This window comes from Rana temporaria, chromosome 4, assembly GCF_905171775.1.
Source record: "Rana temporaria chromosome 4, aRanTem1.1, whole genome shotgun sequence".
NCBI lineage: Eukaryota > Metazoa > Chordata > Amphibia > Anura > Ranidae > Rana > Rana temporaria.
The window spans coordinates 158,642,618-158,665,445 of record NC_053492.1 but is presented as its reverse complement, the minus strand read 5'-3'; the positions used below and the strand labels follow the sequence as shown (position 1 = coordinate 158,665,445).

Here is a 22,828-nt window from a genome sequence, read left to right as displayed (position 1 = left end):
GCCTGGGCTACCCCCCTCTGTTGCCCCCACCCACCCCACAGTGTTGCTGGCTTCCTCCTCTCCTCTCAGCTGCTGCGGGAATGTTTCAGAATGAAAATTGGGGGAAGAGGCTGGTAAATATGTAATTTACCAGCCCCTTCCCCTTTAAATGAACACAGTGAACACACTCACTAACTGAGTCCATTCATAACTGTTTACTATGCTTCCATTTGTGAATGAACAGGAAGCCGCTCAGCACACTTCCCATTCATTCATTGTCCAGAAAGGCGTGTGTGCTTGAGGTTTGGGGTGCACACCCTAATGCAATAGTCTGCACACACCTGTGTTCTAGACTGTAGCACTCTTCAAGATATAGGTTAGTTTATAGCTTGCATTAAGAGCTTAGGGACAAGGTTAACACTTTTCAAAATAAGGTTTTAATAATGAAAAGGTCAAAATGGGTGCAAATAAAATGTTTACAGAAAAAAGTTGTTTCTAGAAATAAAGACAATATACCACATCAAAGAAATAAGGTAGAATTGAGGTGGAAGGATACTTGCAGTTAATGTCCTAGAGTTGATCAGCGTTCTGTCGATGAGCTGTGTAATCAGTTCTCAAACTTGGCAGATGTTCCTGCTTTGATGGCTCCCTTTGCTGTCAATAAAATCCTGTGACGCGGGGGTGGGGCAGGGTTCCGCTGTCTGTGTCAATGAATGCAGCAACTGGACTGGTGATCGAGTCCGCACGGATGCGGGTGCCCATAGGGAAAGCAGCCTTCCATGGGAGGTGACCGATGATGAGGAAGAGCCTGGAGCACCGGCAGGGCAAAACGATCGCAGAGAATAGGCAAGTATAGGCATGTTTGTTATTTTTATATATATATAAAAAAAAAGGGTTTACAACTACTTTAATACAGCAGAGTGGAGCCACACACTGCCTATGGGAGGATGAAGCCAAATACCCTGAAGAAATGGTGTCAACCCCAAGCTGAGTTCCCACACTTGCAAAAAACAAAAAGACCTGTCAAAACACATATGCCCACAGCCCCAGCAACTAGACACTTGGCTTCAGGAAGATTTACTTCCAGTACCTCGGTCTTCCGAGCCCAGGAGAGGCTGAACCTAGGGGGGAACCATTGCAGCAACTCATAGCAACCTAGCACTAATATTCAGTCCAAGGTGTCTTGGAGCCAGACTTAAAAAGAACAATTCATTGCACTGGGGAGAGGTGGTCCTGGGTATTCCAAGGGAATATTCCAACCTATCGTGTGCTGACGTGAGGTGGGCTAGGAGATTAAAATGTCTTATGATCAAACGGTATAAAAATGTGTTGAATTTGGAGTTTATAAATTATGTTTGGCTGATCTTGCATATAACAATCTGATTGTGGCATCTCCTATATACTTATCACCATATTGTAGTATAACAGCCAGCCTAAACAATCTTTTAAATTTATAAAAAATTGGTGGACCCCTGTATTCTTTTTTTAAAATCGAAAAAGCCGGTGTTGAGAGAAACATTAAAGCGCAATCACAGCACTACATTAATAAACTGGAAACATGACTTGCCTTTTACAAATCCCAAACATCCCAAACATAAAGCAATCAAACTATAAACAATTCCAGGATCAGTTCCTTGTAGTTTTTGAACATTTCTAAGTTCTGTGCAAAGCAATTTTATGTAAGTGATCAGTAGCAAAAAAGTATTCAGATACCTTTTAAACTCCTATTTCCTGTTGCTGCTAGGCTGATCTTGATCAATATCAATTATCAACACTCACATTTTGTACCAGTGCTGTCAGAAAGCTTTCTGTCTTACATACCAATTCAAATAATAATTAAATTTTATGACTTTTCATTAAAAGTCAAATAATGTCATTAATTAGATTTGGTAACTAAAGAGATAATTCATTAAGCTTGATAGAAGGAAACAAGAAAAAGGTTACAGTTTTTAAAGCTATTTATTTTATTCTAATTTATGTCTAAATAATTAAAAATGTAAAGCTCAGACAACTAAATACAAGGTTAAAATAAATATGTGTTTACTGCTCTAAAGGACGTGTGATTATATTCAACCTTCTTTGTAATATAGACAAACCTGTCAGGCATCACAGCCAGGTCAGTAAACAAATTTTTCTATATTGCGGTTAAGAAATAGACTTTGGTCAGGATCCAACCCTCTGCCTGCTGATTTCACAGTTATGGAGCTTATCTAAAATAATGCTGCGTAAACACGGCCGGAATCCGACCGTGTGTATGCTCCATCGGACATTTGCTGTCGGAACAAAAGTTCTTGTCAAAAATTCTGATCGTCTGTATGCAATTCTGACGCACCAAAATCCTACGCATGCTGGGAATTTATTTGACGTATGCTCGGAATCATTACACTTAATTATTCTCGGTTCATCGTAGTGCTGTACGTTACCGCGTTCTTGGCGATTGGAATTTCCGACATTTGTGTGACCGTGTGTATGCAAGACAAGTTTGAGCCAACATTCCGTCTAAAAAAAATCCACGGTTTTGTTGTCGGAATGTCCAATCGTGTGTACACGGCATAAGGTTGTTTCCATGCATCATCATATTAGACTGAAATAAAACTTTCCTCAGGTCCGATTTCTGAAAATCCCTCTTCCAGGCTGTGCGCTGTGCAGGAAATTACAGGAAGCTAACAAAAAAAACATTTTAAGTATATAAACTACCGTATATACTCGAGTATAAGCCAAGTTTTTTTGCCGCTTTTTTTAGGGTGAAACATACCCCTCGGCTTATACTTGAGTGATGTTTTAACTTGCTTGTCTTTAGTGTGGTTCCGGCAGTCACTCCGTATCGCGGAGCACACTCCCGCTGTGTCCCACTGTGTCCCGCTGTGATTTCTCCCGCTGACAAAGCCGCCGCCGCCGCCATAACTCCCGCCCATGCCATGATGCTGCTGTGCACTAGGATTGGCTGCTGGGACTGCCATGTCCCAGCAGCCAGTGATCATTGTGGCAACCCCCCGGCTTCCCGCCTGCATGTTTCTTAGATACTTCTGCAGCGGGCGGAAGACGAGAGAAAAAACAAAGCGGAAGTGAGGCAAGAAATAAAGTGCAGTACAGTACATTAATGTGGACACTCTGATTTTACATTGATGGGACACTCAGATTGGACACTGATGGGGACACACTGATAAAAGACTGATGGGGACACTCCAGTGTGTCCCCATCAGTGTCCAATCAGAGTGCCCCTGTCAGTGTTTTATCAGAGTGTCCCCATCAGTATTTTATCAGTGTGTCAGTGTTAATTAATGTAATTTTATTGGTAACAATTTTTACCGTACCAGTAGCTGCTGCATTTCCCACCCTAGGCTTATACTCGAGTCAATACGTTTTCCCAGTTTTTAGTGGTAAAATTAGGTGCCTCGGCTTATACTCGGTCGGCTTATACTCGAGTATATACGGTATTTCAGAATACACTAAATGATTTTATTGAATGCATAATTGTACAGACGGGTGGTTATTTTTTCAATGTAATGAAGACTTTTCAATCCGGTTGCATTGTTTGTAGGCACATTTGGGCTATTGGAAAAAATCTAGAAAGTAGATAGCTTTAGATAAAATGGGGAGGGGCTAGAACCTCTCAGGATATACGTAAATGCACTGTTCAAGTACCTTCAATCACTATAAGTAAAAAAATTAAATAATAATAATCTACCAACAATATTTCACATCCTTGATAGAAACTATGGATAGATCATCCTTCTGGCTGGTTGTATTTGCAGCCAAAAGGTAATAAAAGTGGTTGCCAGGGCTTAAAATGTGGCCAACATAGGAGATTGCAATACATTGAAAAACCTTTCCACCTTCTATATCACCCCTATACAACCCAAAGCTGGCCATAGATTGAATTTTATATACAAATTCTTATAAAAAGTCTTAAGAAAATATGTACGAAAATTCTCAAAAAATCAGAATGGCGCTTGAAATAATTTCTTTGCTTTTAACATATGACTATGTAATGCATGGGCTTTACTGAATAAAAAAAACACAAATACATGATTAGAAATTAATTTGCTTGAGAAAAACTTTCCATCTTTCCTTTCCTCAAAATTTTCTTGTCATTGTAGATGAAAAAGAACATCGATTTGACCCACTAATGATCAGAAAAACAAACAAACTTTCTTAGTAGGGTAAGCTCCTCCCTTCCTTATAGCCCTATAGTCATTATAATATCTTCTACTTTTTGTGTAATTTCTATATAGCATTAGAGATTGAAGCATACCGTACATACTTTGCAACGTACAAAACTGCAGAGTGTCACACTGTGAAAGCATACAAATAACTCCACAGGGACTGAAAGCTAAAAATTGGATGCAATTTGTAACAAAGCATTATTAAAAATAAAACATTTAAATACCACGGGTCGGATTCACGTACCTCGGTGCAAAGTTATGGCGGCGTAGCGTATCGAATATACGCTACGCCGACGTAGCGCAGAGCGGCGAGCACAGTATTCACAAAGCACTTGCTCCCAACGTTGCGCCAGCATAACGTAAAGTCGTCGACGTAAGCCGGCCTAATTCAAAGTAGGTGGAAGTGGGCGTGATCCATTTAAATGAAGCGTGACCCCATACAAATGATGGGCCAAACAAACGGTGCATGTGCCGTCCCGTGGACGCATCCCATTGCGCATGCTCAGAATCACGTCGGAAATACTCCATAAGATATGTAGAATCACTGCCTACGACGTGAACGTAACCTACGCCCAGCCCTATTCACGTACTACTACGTAAACAACGTAAAATACGACGGCTGTTCCCTGGTCCATACCTTAACATGACTAACACCTGCTTTATGAGGCTTAACTTTACGCCGGACGTACGACTTACGTAAACCGCGCATATAAATGCGCCGGGCGCAAGTACGTTTGTGAATCGGCGTATCTCCCTCATTTGCATATTCGAATCGTAAATCAATGGAAGCGCCCCTTGCAGCCAGCGTAAATATGCGCCCACGATACGACGGCGTAGGAAACTTACGTCAGTCGGATGAAGCCTAATTTCAGGCGTATCTAGTTCTATGGGCACGGCGCACAGATACGACGGCACACATTTACACTTACAGAGCGTATCTCGAGATACGTCGGAGTAAGTGCTACGTGAATCCGGGCCTAAGTTCATATTCAACTTAAAGCGGTGGTTCCCCTAAAAATAAAGTTTTGACATTGCATTTGCTATAATAATTACAGTTAGAATCGGCTGGTTTTATGTAAAAAATACCTCCGTACGTAGCGTTTGTATTATTCGTTCCCACCGCCACTTCCGGGTACGATGCTGGCGGTGGGCGTTCCTAATTGATGGACAGGCATCCGACCGATGCATCCATCGCGTCACGAGATGCCGAAAGAAGCCGAACGTCGGTGCGGCTCTATACGGCGCATGCGAAACGACGTTCAGCTTCTTTCGGCATCTCGTGACGCGATGGATGCGTCGGTCGGATGCCTGTCCATCAATAAGGAACGCCCACCGCCAGCATCGTACCCGGAAGTGGCGGTGGGAACGAATAATACAAACGCTACGCACGGAGGTATTTTTTACATACAACCAGCCGATTCTAACTGTAATTATTATAGCAAATGCAATGTCAAAACTTTATTTTTAGGGGAACCACCCCTTTAAAGCGGGGTTCCAACCACAATTAGCATTTTTTAAATGTATGTCCTTTCATAATGCGTTTTTATAATATAAATCCGGTCACTTACTATTTTACAATCCGCCGCCGCTCCGCATAGTTGTTCAAAAAAGAAAGTTTATAAAACTAGGTCCACACCGTTGTCATATTGCTTGTGGGCATTGTGAAGCTCACAAGCACTTACTTCCTGGAAGTCTTGGATGGGGAGTGATAATTGGGTAGTGCACTGCATCCTAGCCAGAGTTTATTTTAGTCTATAATTTTAATGGTAAGTTTATCTTAACAGTGAGAAACAGAATAAAAAGTTATAAATTGATTTGCATTTTAATGAGTGAAATAAATATTTGACCCGTTCGCAAAACATGACTTAGAACTTGGTGGTAAAACCCTTGTTGGCAATCAGAGAGGTCAGACATTTCTTGTAGTTGGCCACACATCTCAAGAGGGATTTTGTCCCACTCTTTGCAGATCCTCTCCAAGTCATTAAGGTTTCAAGGATGATGTTTGGTAACTCAAACCTTCAACTCCCTCCACATATTTTCTATGGAATTATGACCTTCAGTCATTTTTTCAACTTTCCATCTATTAAATCTTGTGCCCTTGCTGTTTTAATTTTGGATATTATTATTTTTTTTCTGATAGTAAATACCTTATACTGCACACTTCCTCTTTTTCTTGTCTGGTCATTAGCCTAGGCTTATGACATCATGCACAGCTCTCTCTCTAACTCAGGTGAGAGTTTGCCAGGAAGGGAGGGAGGATTAGTCATAAGAGGGCCAAAGAGAGTTGCAGGGCAATATTTAAAGAGGGGGTTCACCCTATAAACATTTTTTTTCTAGCTTACCTGGCAGGGGAGACACCATGATCATGAAGGTGGTTCTCCCAGGGCGAGGCACGGCTATTGCACACTCTAGGCCGTGCTGATCGTGGTTGTCTTCCCTGCCGCTTCTCGGCCTTTTGTCTGGGACTGGGTGTGGTATCTGTCCTTATCAGTTGTCAGCGGAGCGCTGAAGCACCTCCTACATGGGGAGGGTGGATGCAATCCAATGACGTCATTGCACCTGGAAGGATGGTTTCAGCAGGGACTACGCTGTGCTGCCCGACAGAATACTGGGGGCCGGCCCATGGTTGAGTCTGAGCCATCTGGAAGGGTGCTCCTGGTGAGGATGGGTGCTGCGCTTGGTCTTGGTCTTTTTGCCGAGTTCTAGTCTGGCCTTCTGGCTGGCTGGTGTAAGTGCTATCTCTGTCAGCGATCCGGTTGGAGGAGCTGGTAATGCCCTGGGATAAGACGGGGTAGAGCCATGCAAATCCGCTGGGTTGACGGAGGGTCTGGAGGGGCTAGTATTGGTGGAGGCTGTTATCTGAGTGGCAGTTCTCCCCAAGAAAACCTTGAAGGGCTCTCTAGCTGGCAGGGGTGGAGGGCTGCACTGGCCGGTCGGGGGGTCGGATATGGAACGAAAAGCCTATGGTGCATGTGCCCCTGGAGTGGCAGTCCAGGGGTATCTGAAGATCACTGTGTGTGAGGTACACATTGATTTAAGATACCACGGTCACTGCACCAGATACACGCTTTTTTTAGCACCTGCCTCCTGGGCCGGGCCTTTTGGCTAGGACCGGAGGAATTTTTTATTCCTGGCCGGAGGGCCTGGTCATTGTTTCACCACATTGTTTCACTCTCCTCTCCACTATCCCTTCCCCCACTTTATTTTATTTAAGCCTGTGTTTGTCACTTTTTTTGTCTTTTTTTGTTGTGCACGTTTTGTCACTGTGTGATTAGTAGGGTGCGGGTCCTCGGGCCAGCCCTGAACGTCTTGGGAGTGGGTGGACATGGCCTTCTGGCTTAGTTCGCCTGCTCTCATGGGGTCTCCCTTCGGGGGAGCCCCACCTAGTACTGGGAGGGTTCTGTTTCGGCAGTCCCTCCGAGGAAGTTGGGTCCGTGTCGGCTTCGGTTGCTCGGACCACAGTACCTCAGTCCCCGTCTGGAGCCTAACGCCCCGGGGGATCAGGGTTTGGGTCCCTCTTCACAGGAGGACCACTTGACGTTGCACCCGTCTGCACGTTTTTGTGAACACTCTTTATGTGTGTGCACATTTTTTCTGCACCGGGTGGAGTTTTTTGGGTGTGTTCACACGCCATAGGCTTTTCAAAAGAAAAAAAAAAAAAAAACATTTTTTTTCTAGCATTAAATTAAGCATAGTAGTGTGAGCTACAGTATGCCTTTATTTATTTTTTTTGCCCCGTACTCACTGTTTAATCCTATAGTGAAGATTCAGACTCCCCGCGGGGAATGGGCGTTCCTATCCAGAGGGAAGATGATTGACGGCCGGCTCTGGCGCGTCACGCTTCTCCGGAAATAGCCGAAATAGGACTTGGCTCTTCACGGCGCCTGCGCCTAGTCTGTGCGCAGGAGCCGTATAGCGCCGTGAAGAGCCGAGACCTACTCCGGCTATCTTCGGGGAGCGTGACGTGCCATAGCCGGCCGTCAATCATCTTCCCTCTGGATAGGAACGCCCATTCCCCGCGGGGAGTCTGAATCTTCACTATAGGATTAAACAGTGAGTACGGGGCAAAAAAATAAAATAAAGGCATACTGTAGCTCGCGCTACTATGCTTAATTTAATGCTAGAATGTTGTTATGGAGGGTGAACCACCGCTTTAAGTTTTATTTTGCAAAGCAAATATACAAAAATCAAATACTTTCAACAGGGTACATTCTGCTCTGTACTGCGACGCAGCACATAAATACACTACATAACAATACAGTTCCAAGCATACAATTAAATTACATTCATTCATCCATCCTGCGGTATGATGCCTGATGTGTTGCGCAGAGTTATGAAACCCTGAAACATCACATCATGCATGACGCCGCATTACCCTGAAAACAGTAGTTCAAAAACGTGTCAAGAAATGTCAATGTCAATGTAAACATACAGGTGGGGAAGGGGAAATCTTCAGACGTCCCCTTCCTCCTTAAAGTCCATCAAGGTATAGTCTCTCAGCAGGCTGAAGATCAGTCTGCGACAGTCCTCGATGGACATCCTCAGCCGCTGGTGGACGAGGGGCTTTCTGGCGTACCATAAAGCGTCTTTGAAGCAACACAGCACCCGCCAGGCACTGTCAATGTCCTCCTGTGAATGAGTTCCACAGAAGAGTCCGTTTAACACACCAAAGTGTGTTATAGCAGTCTGTGGTACAAAGTCTTTAAGTTCAGGTTCCAGGGCGCTCAACAGGCCCTGTGCAAAGGGGCACTCCCAGAAAACATGATACGATGTTTACTCCTGGATGATACAAAAGGGGCAGTGCCTGTATCTGCACAGGTTTCTGGCATGCAAGAATGTCCTGAGCGGCAATCCCCCTTGGATTGCCATCCATGCCTGATCTTTGTGCCTGTTGGTGAGTCTCTTTGAAGAAACATTCCTCCAGACCACTTTGCAAGTGGCTGAAGGGAGGCTTGGAATAGACTCCAAGATGTCCGATGCTCTGATCAACTTGTAGATCGTTTTTGGCTTCCACAAGTCGGGGCTTAACTCCATGCAGCCCCAGCTCCTTGATGAACTTGAAAGTATCCAAGTAATACCATGGAGTGTCCCAGTTGTAGGAGACGGAACTGTCCCATTTATCCCATCCAATAGACTTCCAAAGAGGCAGGAGGAAAAAACGGGACATGGAGTTACCGCCAGAGTCCACAGTTCTGTCAACCAAAGTCCTGCGGATGCAGTTACAAGCAAAGAACACCCTCAGTAATGTGGCAATGTCGGGCACGCCCTTACCGCCCTTGAGAGGTTCCTTGAACATAACAGTCCACTTCACTCTGTCCATTTTGGAGCCCCAGATGAAGTGAAACACCGCCCTGGTGATGGCCTTGCAGGTGTTGACCCGGGGGGGCCAGGCCTGGGCGAGGTACTGCAACACAGGGAGAATCTCGCTGTGGAGTACCAGTGTTTTCCCTTCGATGGTAAGTTCTCTGTTGCTCCAAAGTCCAAACTTCTGTCTCATCTTAGCCAGTCTTTCCTCCCAGGACTTCAGGGCTGCGCCCTCCGCTCCAAACCAGACTCCAAGAATTTTGATGAAGTCCGCTTTGAGGCTGAACGGTATGGGTGCAGAAAAAGGCAGGAACCACTTTCAGAAGAGCATGATTTCCGACTTCCCGCAGTTGACCTTTGCCCCTGAAGCTTGGCCGAAGTCCTCGCACGTCTGGACGAGTGTGTCGATGGAGCGCCGGTTGGCACAGAACACCGTCACGTCATCCATGTAGAGCGAACACTTGACCTCCCGTCTTTCCGGTCCTGGTGTGGTAATCCCTCTGATCTCTGGGTTCCGTCTGATGCTTTGGGCGAATAGCTCTATACAGCAAACAAAAAGCAGAGGTGAGAGAGGGCAGCCTTGTCTGACCCCCGAGAGAACCTCGAAGGGGTCAGTTTTCCAACCATTTACCAGCACCAAACTACAAATGTCCTTATACATTACATTCACATACGAACAAAACAGTTCCCCAAGACCAAGCCTGCGCAGGGTTCTGCACATGAACTCATGGGAGACAAGGTCAAATGCCTTCTCCTGGTCAAGACTAACCAGGGCCGCGTGCACACGGCAGTCCTGAATGTACTGGACCGTGTCCCGGACAAGCGTGAGCCTGTCTGCAATCCTTCTGCCAGGAATGCCACAAGTTTGATCCGGGTGGATGATCTGTCCGATGACAGATTTCAGCCTGTTAGCCAAAACCTTGGCGAGGATTTTGTAGTCTACGTTCAAAAGAGAGATCGGACGCCAATGTTTCAGGTCCGATCTCTCCCTTTTGCGCTTATACAAAATCGTGGTCATCCCCTCTCTCAGTGATGGAGGCATTCTACCCTCCACCACCATCTCCTCGTACAGCTCGAGCAGGTCCGGGCCCACGAGGTCCCACAGGGCTACATAGAGCTCAACTGGGAGACCATCGCAACCCGGGGTCCTGCCCTGCCCAAAGGATTTAGCGGCAGAGTGCAGCTCCTCCAACACCAGGGGAACGTTGACGGCCGATGAACCTGTAGGATCAATTTGGTTAGTGATACCTGACAGGAACCTGTCGGCTGCCTCCGTGTCCATTTCTTTCAGGGAGTAGAGGTTGGTGTAGTAGTCTTCAACTACTTGCATTACAGCCTCCTTCCCCTTCTGGAGAGTTCCGGTCTCGTCACGCAGTTCTGACAAGGGAGTGTGTCCTGAATGGAGTTTCCTGAAAAAGAAAGCGTTACACTTCTCACCTTTCTCAAGATTCTCCACCTTGGCACGGAAGACAATGTGCCTGGATTCTTCCTTGAAGTACCCTTTCAGGCTCTTCTTGGTGTCCTCCAGGTCCTGCCTAACGTCCCAGCCGCAGTGGTGAAGGTCCTGCAGGGACTGCAACTAACGTTGCAGTCTCCTGAGTTCCTTCTTCCTTGCACACACTTGCTGTCGTCCCCTTGCCTGAAAGAAGCTGCGCAGCTTAACTTTCACAACCTTCCACCAATCACTTACCTTTCCGAAGAATCTCTTTTCCTCTGTCCAAGAGGCGTAGGCCTCTCGGAGTTCCCCCATCAATTCCTCATTTTCCAGCAGGGTGCTATTCAGCTTCCAGGAACCTGGTCCGTGAGCAAAGCTCTCGCCCAGTTCACCCGAAAGTGAATGGCCCTGTGGTCAGAGAAAAAGCAGGGGATCATGAAGAACTCACGATGCTTGACTGCTCTTGAAGTGAGCACGAAGTCAATCCTGGAACGCACAGATCCATCGGCACCACAAATAATTCACGGTACCTTTCCCTATGGATCTCACGGCGTCCTGTAAGGAAGCCTCCGAGATCATCTCCTTGAGCAGCTTGGAAGTAACATCAAGTTTTGCGTATATGCTAGAGCTGCGCCCATCCTCCTCTATCGGACAGTTAGAATCACCGCTGATCACTACTGCTCTGGTGGTGACAAGTTGCGTCCGCAGGATCTGGAAAAGTTCCAGGCGCGCATTCGTATCTGGGGAGGCGTACACGTTGATGCGCCTAATTGGCTACCGTGAAGCGTCCACCCCTGACAAGAATGGCTACCCCTACAGATCTGCAATTGCCACCCCCGGACCAGTAGGAGGGACCGAGGGTCAGATGACTGTACCTTCTCAAAGGAGGAAGAGCACACTCCTGAAGCATGTAGACATCACTCTGATGAGTTGAAAGAAAAGTCAGCACCGCTTGCCTTCTAGAGGTATCCTTGATACTCCTCACATTAATGGAAAAGATTGAGATCTCAGCCATAATGAAAAAGAGGTATGAGGTCTAGTTAGCAAGGGGCCGAACTTACCTCCACGAAGGGGGGGTGACTCCTCCATCTCCACAGCTGCCTGTTCTGAGTTCTGGGTTAGACCCAGTTCCTCCAGGACTTCGTCAATTATCTCATTGAGGTTGAAGGTGGGGATAGGCACAGTGTTGGCCATAATCTCCTCCTCGTCTTCCTCACCTGCAAACTCCAGGTTCTCCACTACTTGCCCTGGTCCAGCGCTTTTGTGCTGCACCCCGTTGGGCCGTTTGGTGGAGGTGGCGGGTTCCTCTGCTGGTGGGCTCACAGGCTTCTGTTCCCGGCCTCCTGTTTGGCCACTGGCAGGGGTGAAAGGGGGGAGGGTGGGGAAGTCCTCCATGGAGGACAGGTCCGGGGGGTGGGACGGTCCGGGGTGGGCGGTGGGCGGTGGGGCGGGACGGGTCTCCTCTGGCACAGAGGGGGTGGGTGGGGGTGTGCCAGAGGAGGGGACAGGGGCAGGGGCAGGGTCGGGGGCAGGGTTGTACTTACCTATGGCCTTCCGAGGCTCTTTTGGTTTGCTTTCTGGTGGCTTCTTCCCAGAGCTGGAGGCTGTTTACCCTGGATCAGGGCTCCAGCATAGGTCCGGGTCCTTTGGGGGCAGTTTTTGAAGGTGTGCTCTGCCAATCCGCAGAGGTTGCAGGCTTTGGGCCTAGGACAGTCCTTGGTCTCGTGGTCTAAAACCCGACAGATCTTACAAGCAAGTTCTGTACACTCCTTTCCCATGTGTCCGGGACGGCCACATCTGTTGCAGTTGTAGGGTATCCCGGAGTAGAAGAGGTGTCCTGCGGATGATCCTAGCGAGAAGCACGCCTGCAGGTGCTTTAAGTTCCCCGAACGGTCTTTCCTGAGCTTGCATAGCACAGACCACTTCCCTATCGCTATCCAGAAGCTGTTGACATCAAGGACTCGGACTGGGTCCTTCACCACGGTGCAAAACCTCTGGAGGTAGGTGGTTATGTCCCTGCTTTGGGTATGGGGGTTCCGCATGGCCACCGTCACCCACTTCTCGTCCTGTGTTATAGGGCAGTTTGCGATGAACTTCCGAAAAGGGGATTCATGGCCACTGGTCTTTACCATCTCCCAGTATCTTCTGCAGACTTGGAACGACCCAAAGGTGATGAAGAAGATCCCTCTTGCGAAGGACTGCACTGAAAGCATCTCCGCTTTGCTGAAGCCCTGCTTGGAGGGATGTTTCAGAATGGCAAAAATGATTTTATTGCAAATTATGCAAGCAGACTGCAGTTCCTCTTTAAGTTCTGGAGACTAGCTAGGTCACTCCAGGACCTTAATGTGCTTCTTCTTGAGCCAATCCTTTGTTGACAATTGTTTTTGGTCCTTGTAATGCTGGAATACTCATCCACAACTTATTTTCAATGCCCTGGCTGAGCGAAGGAGGTATTCACCCAGGATTTGATGGTGCATGGCCCCATCCATAAAGTTGTGCTGTCCCCTTAGCAGAAAAACACCCCCAAAGCATAATGTTTCCACCTTCATGTTTGAGGCATGCGTAACAATCGGCTTCACCAGAACAATATAAGGCGCATGGCCATGGAATTAGGGGCAAATATAAATGCGTAGATAGAACAAGACCATTAAATCGTTTACTAGGCCGTGTTGACCACCACCACCACCAACATTAACGCTGTCTGCGTGCCTTTCCGAATCAAAAAAATCAAGCTATTTTTCACCATATTTAAGAAAGCCCGGCATTAGCCAGACAGCAGAACCAGAACCAGAGTATAACAAACCAACGTCCTAAACGAGGTCCCTGGCAGAAAACAGATGCTGTTCTACTCAGGGTGACTCCAAGACACCCTAATTTGCATGTCTGTGCAGCTGCATGGGGGCAGAAATCAGCAGGCACGCATAACAATCGGCTTCATCTGGCTTAGTTCGCCTGCTCTCATGGGGTCTCCCTTCGGGGGAGCCCCACCTAGTACTGGGAGGGTTCTGTTTCGGCAGTCCCTCCGAGGAAGTTGGGTCCGTGTCGGCTTCGGTTGCTCGGACCACAGTACCTCAGTCCCCGTCTGGAGCCTAACGCCCCGGGGGATCAGGGTTTGGGTCCCTCTTCACAGGAGGACCACTTGACGTTGCACCCGTCTGCACGTTTTTGTGAACACTCTTTATGTGTGTGCACATTTTTTCTGCACCGGGTGGAGTTTTTTGGGTGTGTTCACACGCCATAGGCTTTTCAAAAAAAATAAATAAATAATCCCGAACACACAAAAAAAACACACATTATATACACCATTGCTTCCACATATCAATTTTCCACAACCTCCGTGCATCACCCTCACCCAATCTCTTAAAATCAAAATATACATAATTTAAAATCCTTCCTCGGACCATGGCCACACATTTCCTCACTGTCACAATCTCTTGCCTAAAAACAAAGATATTACGTACATCCCACAAACATTCCTTAGCACAATTCACCACTATCCACAACAATCTCTCCTCATTCCTCCGCAAAACACACAAACCATACAACACCATCTCATACGTTAAAACATCCACACCAGTCAATCCCTTCACCATCTTCTCCATCCTATTCCATATCTTCCTAGCATACCGGTACTCCCAAAACACATGTATCACTCTCTCAATCCCCCCACACCCACTCCTCGGACACACCTCACTATCAACAAACCTTCTCCTCCTCTGAAACTCCCTAGTAGGCAAACATCCATGCACCCCCATCCATGCAACATCTTTCTGCCTATTGTCCAATCCCTTACAACACACATTCTTCCAGACTTTCTTACATTCAGCAACTCTCAAACCACCTATTCCTTCCACTTCCTCCCTCTCTTTCAACAACTGCATAATCTTTTTATTCTCACACCATTTATCCCGCGTCACATCTCGCAACTCATACCTCCTCATACACCTATCAATCCTCACATAAAACCAAGGCGCAACAAAACATACAGGCTTCCTCAAATCAACCTCACACAACTTACATTTCCGCAACACACTGCCACCAGCATACCTTACCATACATCCTGCAATATTCTCTTTCTCGCTTAATCTCACACACAAACTTATATACTTCACCACCAGAAACTTCTCAATACTCACCATACCTTTCCCACCATTCATTGCACATTTCATCACTTTCTCTCTCTTCAACTTCTCCATCCGCGACGACCAAAAAAAAACGAAAAACACACTCTCATAATCTGCTTCATCACTCTATCAGGCACTGGAAATACATAATACAAAAATAACAAAATAGGAATCACAACCGCTTTCACAACCAACACTTTCCCTTCCATCGATAAAGTCCTTAAAGACCAGAAATCAATTTTCTTTTTCACTCTCGCCAACACATCCTGCCAACTCTCTCTCCCATACAAATCTCCATCAAACTTAACCCCCAAAATCCTCAATCCTCCAACACAAAACTTCCAACCACATTGTTCAAACGTTCCCCAGACCCAAACAACTTGCACTCACTCTTCCCCATATTCACACAAAACCCACTTGCCATACAAAAAATATCAATCAATAATTTCACCCTTCTTAACCCTATCATATCCTTGCAAACCACAGTAACATCTTCCATATATCCCAATCACCTTCAAAACTCTATCACCACTCCCAGGAACCTCCACCCCTCTCACACACTTATCCTTAGCCAACATCCTCAACAACGGTTCACTTACGCAAACAAATAAAACAGGCGATAACGGGCATCCCTGTCTCACTCCAGACCCAATGTCTATATCATTCGTCAACCACCCATTCACCAACACCTTACTTACCATACCTCTATACAAACACTTAATCCACCCAATCAAAACCTCAGGTATCCCCATCCTCCTCAACACTTTGAACATAAAATCATGCGACACTATCAAACGCTTTCTCAAAATCCACAGCCAACACAGCCACCTCCTGCTTTCTTTCCTTACATAACCACAACACATCCCTCAGACTCACCAAACTTTCCGCAATCGACCTCCAAGGCACCGCACACACTTGCTCCTCTCCCACCAATTTCTCCACCACCGCGAGCAACCTATTCGCCAACACTTTCGCCACAACCTTATAATCAACATTCAATAACGATATAGGCCTCCAATTCCTCAACTCACGCTTATCACCTTTTTTATACAACAGAACAATCACACTCTTCAACATAGACTCAGGCATTCTCCCAACTTCCAGAACTTTCATCACCATCTCATACACACAATCCCCAATCACATCCCAAAACGCACAATAGAACTCAACAGGCAAACCATCACTACCAGGCGTCTTCCCTTTCTTCATACTTCCAAGACATTCATCAACTTCACTCTTACTCACTTTCTCCCCTAACATACTCTTATCATCCAAATCCAAACACATCTCCACCTGCTTCAACACATCCTTCTCAACTCTCGCATCCCTCTTCTTTTCCTTATACAACCGCGCATAAAACTTGCACACTTCTTCCCCCACTCTCTCCTTCCCATTCACTTCCAGTCCATTCTTATCCAACACACTTGACAACTCCACCTTCCCACCATACACCTTCTTAAAGAAAAACCTTGTACACTTCTCATCCTTCTCTTTCACCACCATCCTCGCTTGCGACATAATCTCTCTCCCTCTCCGTTCCATAAACACTTCCTTCTTGCTCCCACTAAATCACACCCCACATCCTCTCCCCATTCTCTCAGCTCCTCCAAATATTCCAACCTTTTCAGCCACCATTCATACACCTCACGCTCTTTCCTCGCAATCTCACATCCCTTTCTCACAAAAAACCTCTTTGACTGTACTTTCACCCACTCCCACCACTCAATCACACATAAAAAATCATTCCTCCTCCTCTTCAGTTTCACAAAAAAACTCACCATACTCTCTTTTCACGCTCTCATCTTCCAACAACTCCACATTCAACTTCCACACACCTTTACCATACATTACCTCTGGATCCATACTCACAACACATTCGATCCTACCATGGTCCGAGAAAGGCTGCCGATACATGGCAAAGGACTCCGCCTGCAAATTTTTTGAAACAAAACAAAAATCAATGTGTGACTGTACAGTGCCTTTATCGCTAAAATAAGTAGACCCACCACCCTCACCCACATCCCTTAAATCAAATAAACGCACAATCTCACCCAACTCCTTCCCCGTTTTGTCAATATCCCCACCACCACCTCCACCCCCACACCTATCCCCACTACGTATAATACAATTAAAATCACCACACATAATAACCGGATCCCTCCCCCCTAAAAAAAACTTAATTTTCTCCCACAGGTCCAGCCTTCCCTTCTTGTCAACAGGTGCGTACACACAAAATAATTTAAAACAAACACCCCCATACTCCAAAAAAACACATAAACACCTCCCCACCTCCACCTCCACCTTCCGTAAAACCTTAATCCTCCTATTTTTAAAAAGTATCCCCACACCCGTACACCTGCTTCGGCCGAAGGACCACACCGCAACCCCCTGATCCCACTTTGCGGTGGGCGGGTCTTCCCTCAAATTGCAGTCCTGTAGGCAGAAAATGTCAGCAGCATACCCAGACAAGATGTTAAACACAGCTGCCCGCCTACATGACGTCCCAATACTTCTGCAATTGAGGGAAGATACCCGTAAGGCCTTAAAATATTAGATAGGGATCATACTCCCGTCATTACTTTTTTTTCTTCCTGCTTTTTCTGGATCGGGTACGATGGCTCACCCCCGACCCCGGACTTACCCCTTCGGTCTTCTTCTCCTTCTCCTTAGAACCGGGCCTGCAGTACCCCATCACCTCCTGCAGGCTGGACACCTGACCAGTGCTCACATAAGATGGTGCTTGTGAGGAGTCCGAGTCGACCACTGCTTCAGATGACCCGGGGTCCGGGGACTCTGGAAAAGAGCCAATGTCCTGGGAGGAAGTAGGGGCCTCTGCGCCCTCCATCTTCCTTTTTAAGGAAGGCTGCCCCACTTCCATCCCTTCCTCCGCCTCTGAGTCCTCCGACTCCATACCGCTCCCCACCGCCTCCCCCTCGGCCATGAGGTTGTCAGGGACACTCCTCTCGGTAAGAGAAGAGGTCCCTTCCACCCCCACGGCGTCCAGAGGGAAGGGACCAGGCTCACCCTCCATAGGTGGGCAGGCATCAGCCCGCACCCCTACTTCCTCGGGTAGCCCTGTGGTCTGGTCGCCGGAGTTCACCACGGCAACCGGAGGACCCCTAGCCACATCTGCGTACGACAGTACCCGTCTCTCCACAACCGCTGCTGGAGCCTCCACTGATCTTACTTCCGCCACCACGGTTGTGGATTCAGATGTTTCTCCAGGCTTTGAAACCTTCGGGCACTGCCTAGCCAGGTGGGTTCGGCTCTGTGGCAGCTCTTACTCTCTGGACATTGGCTCGCTCCGTGACCCTGCTTGAAGCAGTTACGGCAGGTCAACCCGGCCTCGCACTGGTTCTTCGTGTGCCCAAAAGCGAAGCACTGCCTGCAGAAAATTGGTTGGCCAGGGTACCACAGGTAACCACGGTTCCGCCCTATGGAGAAGGATTGGGGGGGGGTGCCGGACGCCACCGACCCCTTCCTTGTCCGCCTGGAAGGTGACCCAGAATCTACGCTGCCCATTAAAGGTGCCGAAAACTTTCGTCAGTTTCACGCCCGCAAAAACTGACTCGCAGTACCTATGCAAAAAGGCAGCGATCTCCCCATCACGTACAAAAGGGTTGTACATATGCACAGTGATGGGGAGCCGCACAGTCGTTTCACTCGACAGGAACATGATCCCATCCTCATGGCCCTCCTTCTCTCCCTTCCGAAGCAGGCATGTCTGCAGATCTTCCTTCTTCCAGAATGTAACGTCATACAAACCGGTGGTGGGGAAACACTACACGCAAAAAAGGCTTTCTCTCGCTATCCCAAAAAGTTCCTCGACCAACTTCTTCTGGACAAAATGCAAGCCAACAGCTTCACGTTTAGACTCGGCCACGGCCAGTCTTAAAATATTGGGTGCATTAGGAGGCCCAATCATTCTCTCGCCCACCGATCCCACCCCCACAACATGGATGGCAGGGAGAGGCGATCGCAACTCGTTGTCTGGGGACTATGCCTCGGGCAAATAGCAGCAAGGGGGGGCCCTCCATAGAGAACAACCCCCCAAGGCCGACCTCTGGGTACCCCAGACACCTCTTGACTAAGAATCAGGCAGTGGAGACTACACTTGATCTTAGCCAAAAGGCCGAGAAGCGACAGGGAAGACCATGATCAGCACGGCCAGAGTGCAACGGCCGAAGTTCGCCCTGGGAGAACCAGCTTCATGATCATGGTGTCTCCCCTGCCAGGTAAGTTACTCAACTCATGGTGACTTCAAGACACCCTAATTTGCATGTCTGTGCAGCTATCAGCAGGCACGCATAACAATCGGCTTCATCAGAACAATATAAGACGCATGGCCCGGCAGAACACAGATGCTGTTCAACTCATGGTGACTCCAAGACACCATAATTTGCATGTCTGTGCAGCTGCATGGGGGGCAGGAATCAGCAGGCACGGGTAACAATCGGCTTCATCAATACAATATAAGACGTACGGCCCGGCAGAACACAGGTGCTGTCCAACTCATGGTGACTCCAAGACACCCTAATTTGCATGTCTGTGCATCTGCATGGAGGCGGGAATCAGCAGGCACGCGTAACAATCGGCTTCATCAGAACATTATAAGATGCACGGCCCGTCAGAACACAGATGCTGTTCAACTCATGGTGACTCCAAGACACCCTAATTTGCATGTCCGTGCAGCTGCATGGGGGCGGGAATCAGCTGGCACGCGTAACAATCAGCTTCATCAGAACAATATAAGACGCAATGCCCAGCAGAACACAGGAGCTGTTCAACTCATGGTGACTCAGGGCTGGCAGATGAGTGTGAGCGTGGGAGAGTGAGGATGTCTCCTCCCAACTCCCCGCTGTGATTATGGAAACGAGCTCCAGACGGACTTGAGACCTGCTGGCTGCAGCTGACTGGCCTCACATCTCCTGCCCCCCCCTCAATGAGAGAGACGGCACCTGAGGCGGGGAACTCCTACGTTGTTCCTCAGTGAACTGACAGTAGTGCGAGCGGGCTTGTTTTGCTGAGCAGCCGCTGCACTTTGTCCCCAGCGCTGGAGAGAGAGAGAGAGAGAGAGTGGTGGTGTCCGGGGGGTGTTGAAATCCCCCCCCTGCTCCCCGCGAGTGACGGTCGGAGGTGCACAGAGGATCAAGGTACAGTGGAGGTGCTGTGGCGGGGACTGCCTGGGGGTGGGGCAGAGCGCATGGCGTGGAGGAACAGAAGGCAGCCCAGTGTGTAATGCAGTGATGTGCATGCGGGACCGCACGTTGCCTCTGGGTATGTGAAGCCAAACAGAGGCAACCTCCATCTGTGTGGGGGACCCCCCCTGAAGATATCAGTGCTACCAGAGCTATTAGAGCTGAGAGACTGAAGGCATGGGTAGGAAAGAAATTGGGGTGTGGGGGTAGTGGCGCTGTCTGTTCAGTAACCACTGGCTAAAGAAAAAAAAAAAAAAGACACACAGCAATATATATGCAGTAATGCACACTAGTTCCACCAGAAATGGCGTCCACCAGCCTGGAATTATGATATAATATAAAACAACAAAACCGCGCTGCCACAACACAGTCCTCCTGGGCTGGAACATGTGCAACTGGGACAAGCAGGAGGTGAAAGCAGAGGAAGAAAACATCTAACCTGAACACAGAGCTAAATATTAAGGCTGCTATTTGGCTGGCAATCTCGGAGTATCCTAGTCCAGGGGATCAAAAGGCCGTGGCTGGGCTATAGCCAACTGCAATAAAGGCCTGCCATCTGGTAAGCTGATATATGATTCTGGTGGTGGGATAACACAGATTGTATGCATGTCACCAGGTGCATTGAAAATCTGACCAGCTATTGTTCCTACATGCAAATTAGCCTCTGATCCTTTCACTGATATTATTTGCTGGATGTTGGTTGGAATTCATTACCACTCTCATTGTCTATGGACTGTCCAACGTTACATAGTTATTTGTTTTAATATTGGGCGCGGCTTTTTTATATTGTTATAATTATGATATAATGCTAGGCACAGCTGAGTATATCTAAACCAAAATATGAAGCAGCATCTAAACCAAAGTGATGTAACTATATAGTGAGTACCTAGAGTGGAAAACTATTGCTAGTTAGACCAAACATACTATGTGAATAAAAATAGGCGCATATGTGTGAAATAGATACAAATAAAAATAAATTGAACTAGAACTCCGCTAGCAAAATATAAATATATGTGAACCTAAAGTGAGATAAAGTCCTGTGATGCCCGTAGCATAATAGTTGAATATAAATATAGTATGCGCACAATTGTGCAAAAAACATCAGCATATATCACCAAAAAGTATTGAATCCTGTGATAACCAGAGTTGGATATATGTACCCAACTGTGTTGGATAATGAAAAGTGTAACACAAACACCAAAAAGTGAAACCAAAAAGTCATAAGGTCAATCCAAAAATATGTGTAAAAAATGCCACAAAAATCAGCAGTAAAGTGATGAATCCTCAAACAGTTAATTGAAATTCAAATTCAACTTGAGTGCAGTAATCAGCTTGAACCAGTGCTTCTTGCTGTGCTGGGTGATCACACTATGCAGTTTGTGTAAGCGCGGTGGTCCCGGTGCTCCCCCACTTGGGTCCCCACTCACCAGAAGCCCTCACCCCTGCAGGGGTAGGGTGCAAAACACGTTGCGATGTCTCTCGATCCCAATTCTTCCTTCCCTGAGCTCTCTGGGAATGACTTCCACCAGGTTGCAAAGATCTTCCTAATCGTCCAGACTCCTCCAGAAAAAAAAGACAGGCTCCCATAGCGTGATATGTAAAAACCAGGGTAAGCTTTATTGCACTGCCAATAAGAGCTTGGCGTGCTAAATAAAATATGAGCGTGTACAAACAGTGTATAGTATTGGCCATAAACTAATCAGGACAAGGATAATTAAAAATAAAATTAAATAAAAAATAAAAAAGTTGAAAAAATAGTAAATAAAAGATGAGCTGCCTGCGATAATCGTAGATGTGCAGACACAGCACTATCAGGCCGGTATGTATGTGGTAGCAGCTGCCGGACGCCGTGCGTTCCACTGAGCTAGTTAGCTGTTCCACCCGGAAGTGTGTGTAACCGCTTTACGCGCATTTCGTAAGGTAACTTCTTCTGAAGCGGGTTGTGCAGCTGCATGGGGGCAGGAATCAGCAGGAATGCGTAACAATCAGCTTCATCAAAACAAAATGTGGCACACGGCCATGGAATTTGTGGCAAATATATGCGTAGGTGGATCAAGACAATCAAATTGTTTTCTAGGCCACATTTACCACCAACAACAACATTAACGCTGTCTGCGCGACTTTCCGAATCAAAGGAACTCAAACTATCTTTCACCAAGGAAGCCCAACATTAGCCAGGCATAAAAAAATTCACCAAAACTCATGGATGTGCCTCTCCACCAAAATCTTTAACAAAAGGCAAAAGATGTATTCATTCTAAAGAGAAACCAGAGTATAACCCGGCAGAACACAGGTGCTGTACAACTCATGGTGACTCCCAGACACCCTAATTTGCATGTCTGCATGCATGGGGACGGGAATCAGCAGGCACGCGTAACAATCGGCTTTGTCAGAACAATATAAGACGCACGGCCCGGCAGAACACAAACGCTGTTCAAATCATGGTGACTCCAAGACCCCCTAATTTGCATGTAACAATCGGCTTCATCAGAACAATATAAGACGCACGGCCCGGCAGAACACAGACGCTGTTCAACTCATGGTGACTCCAAGACACCCTAATTTGCATGTCTGTGCAGCTGCATGGGGGCAGGAATCAGCAGGCATGCGTAACAATCAGCT

At 47.2% G+C, this 22,828-nt stretch overlaps 1 protein-coding gene, 2 non-coding genes and 1 pseudogene across 3 annotated transcripts in view; 1 reads left to right on the top strand and 3 right to left on the bottom strand.

Annotated features, from left to right (window-relative positions):
- Window positions 1-6,479: 6,479 nt before the first annotated feature.
- Window positions 6,480-6,638, top strand: LOC120938507. The gene has a single exon (XR_005749094.1). It is a non-coding gene; the product is annotated as a U1 spliceosomal RNA (small nuclear RNA).
- Window positions 6,639-9,768: 3,130 nt separating this feature from the next.
- Window positions 9,769-22,828, bottom strand: part of LOC120935658 — a 49,341-nt gene continuing 36,281 nt past the window's right edge. The window contains exon 2 of the mRNA XM_040347713.1: window positions 9,769-9,989. Within this exon, the coding sequence (XP_040203647.1) occupies window positions 9,769-9,989 (221 nt within the window). The remainder of the gene's footprint in view (window positions 9,990-22,828) is intronic.
- On the bottom strand, window positions 19,060-19,251 carry LOC120938488 (annotated as a pseudogene).
- On the bottom strand, window positions 22,368-22,482 carry LOC120938208. Its single transcript, XR_005748849.1, has one exon. It is a non-coding gene; the product is annotated as a U5 spliceosomal RNA (small nuclear RNA).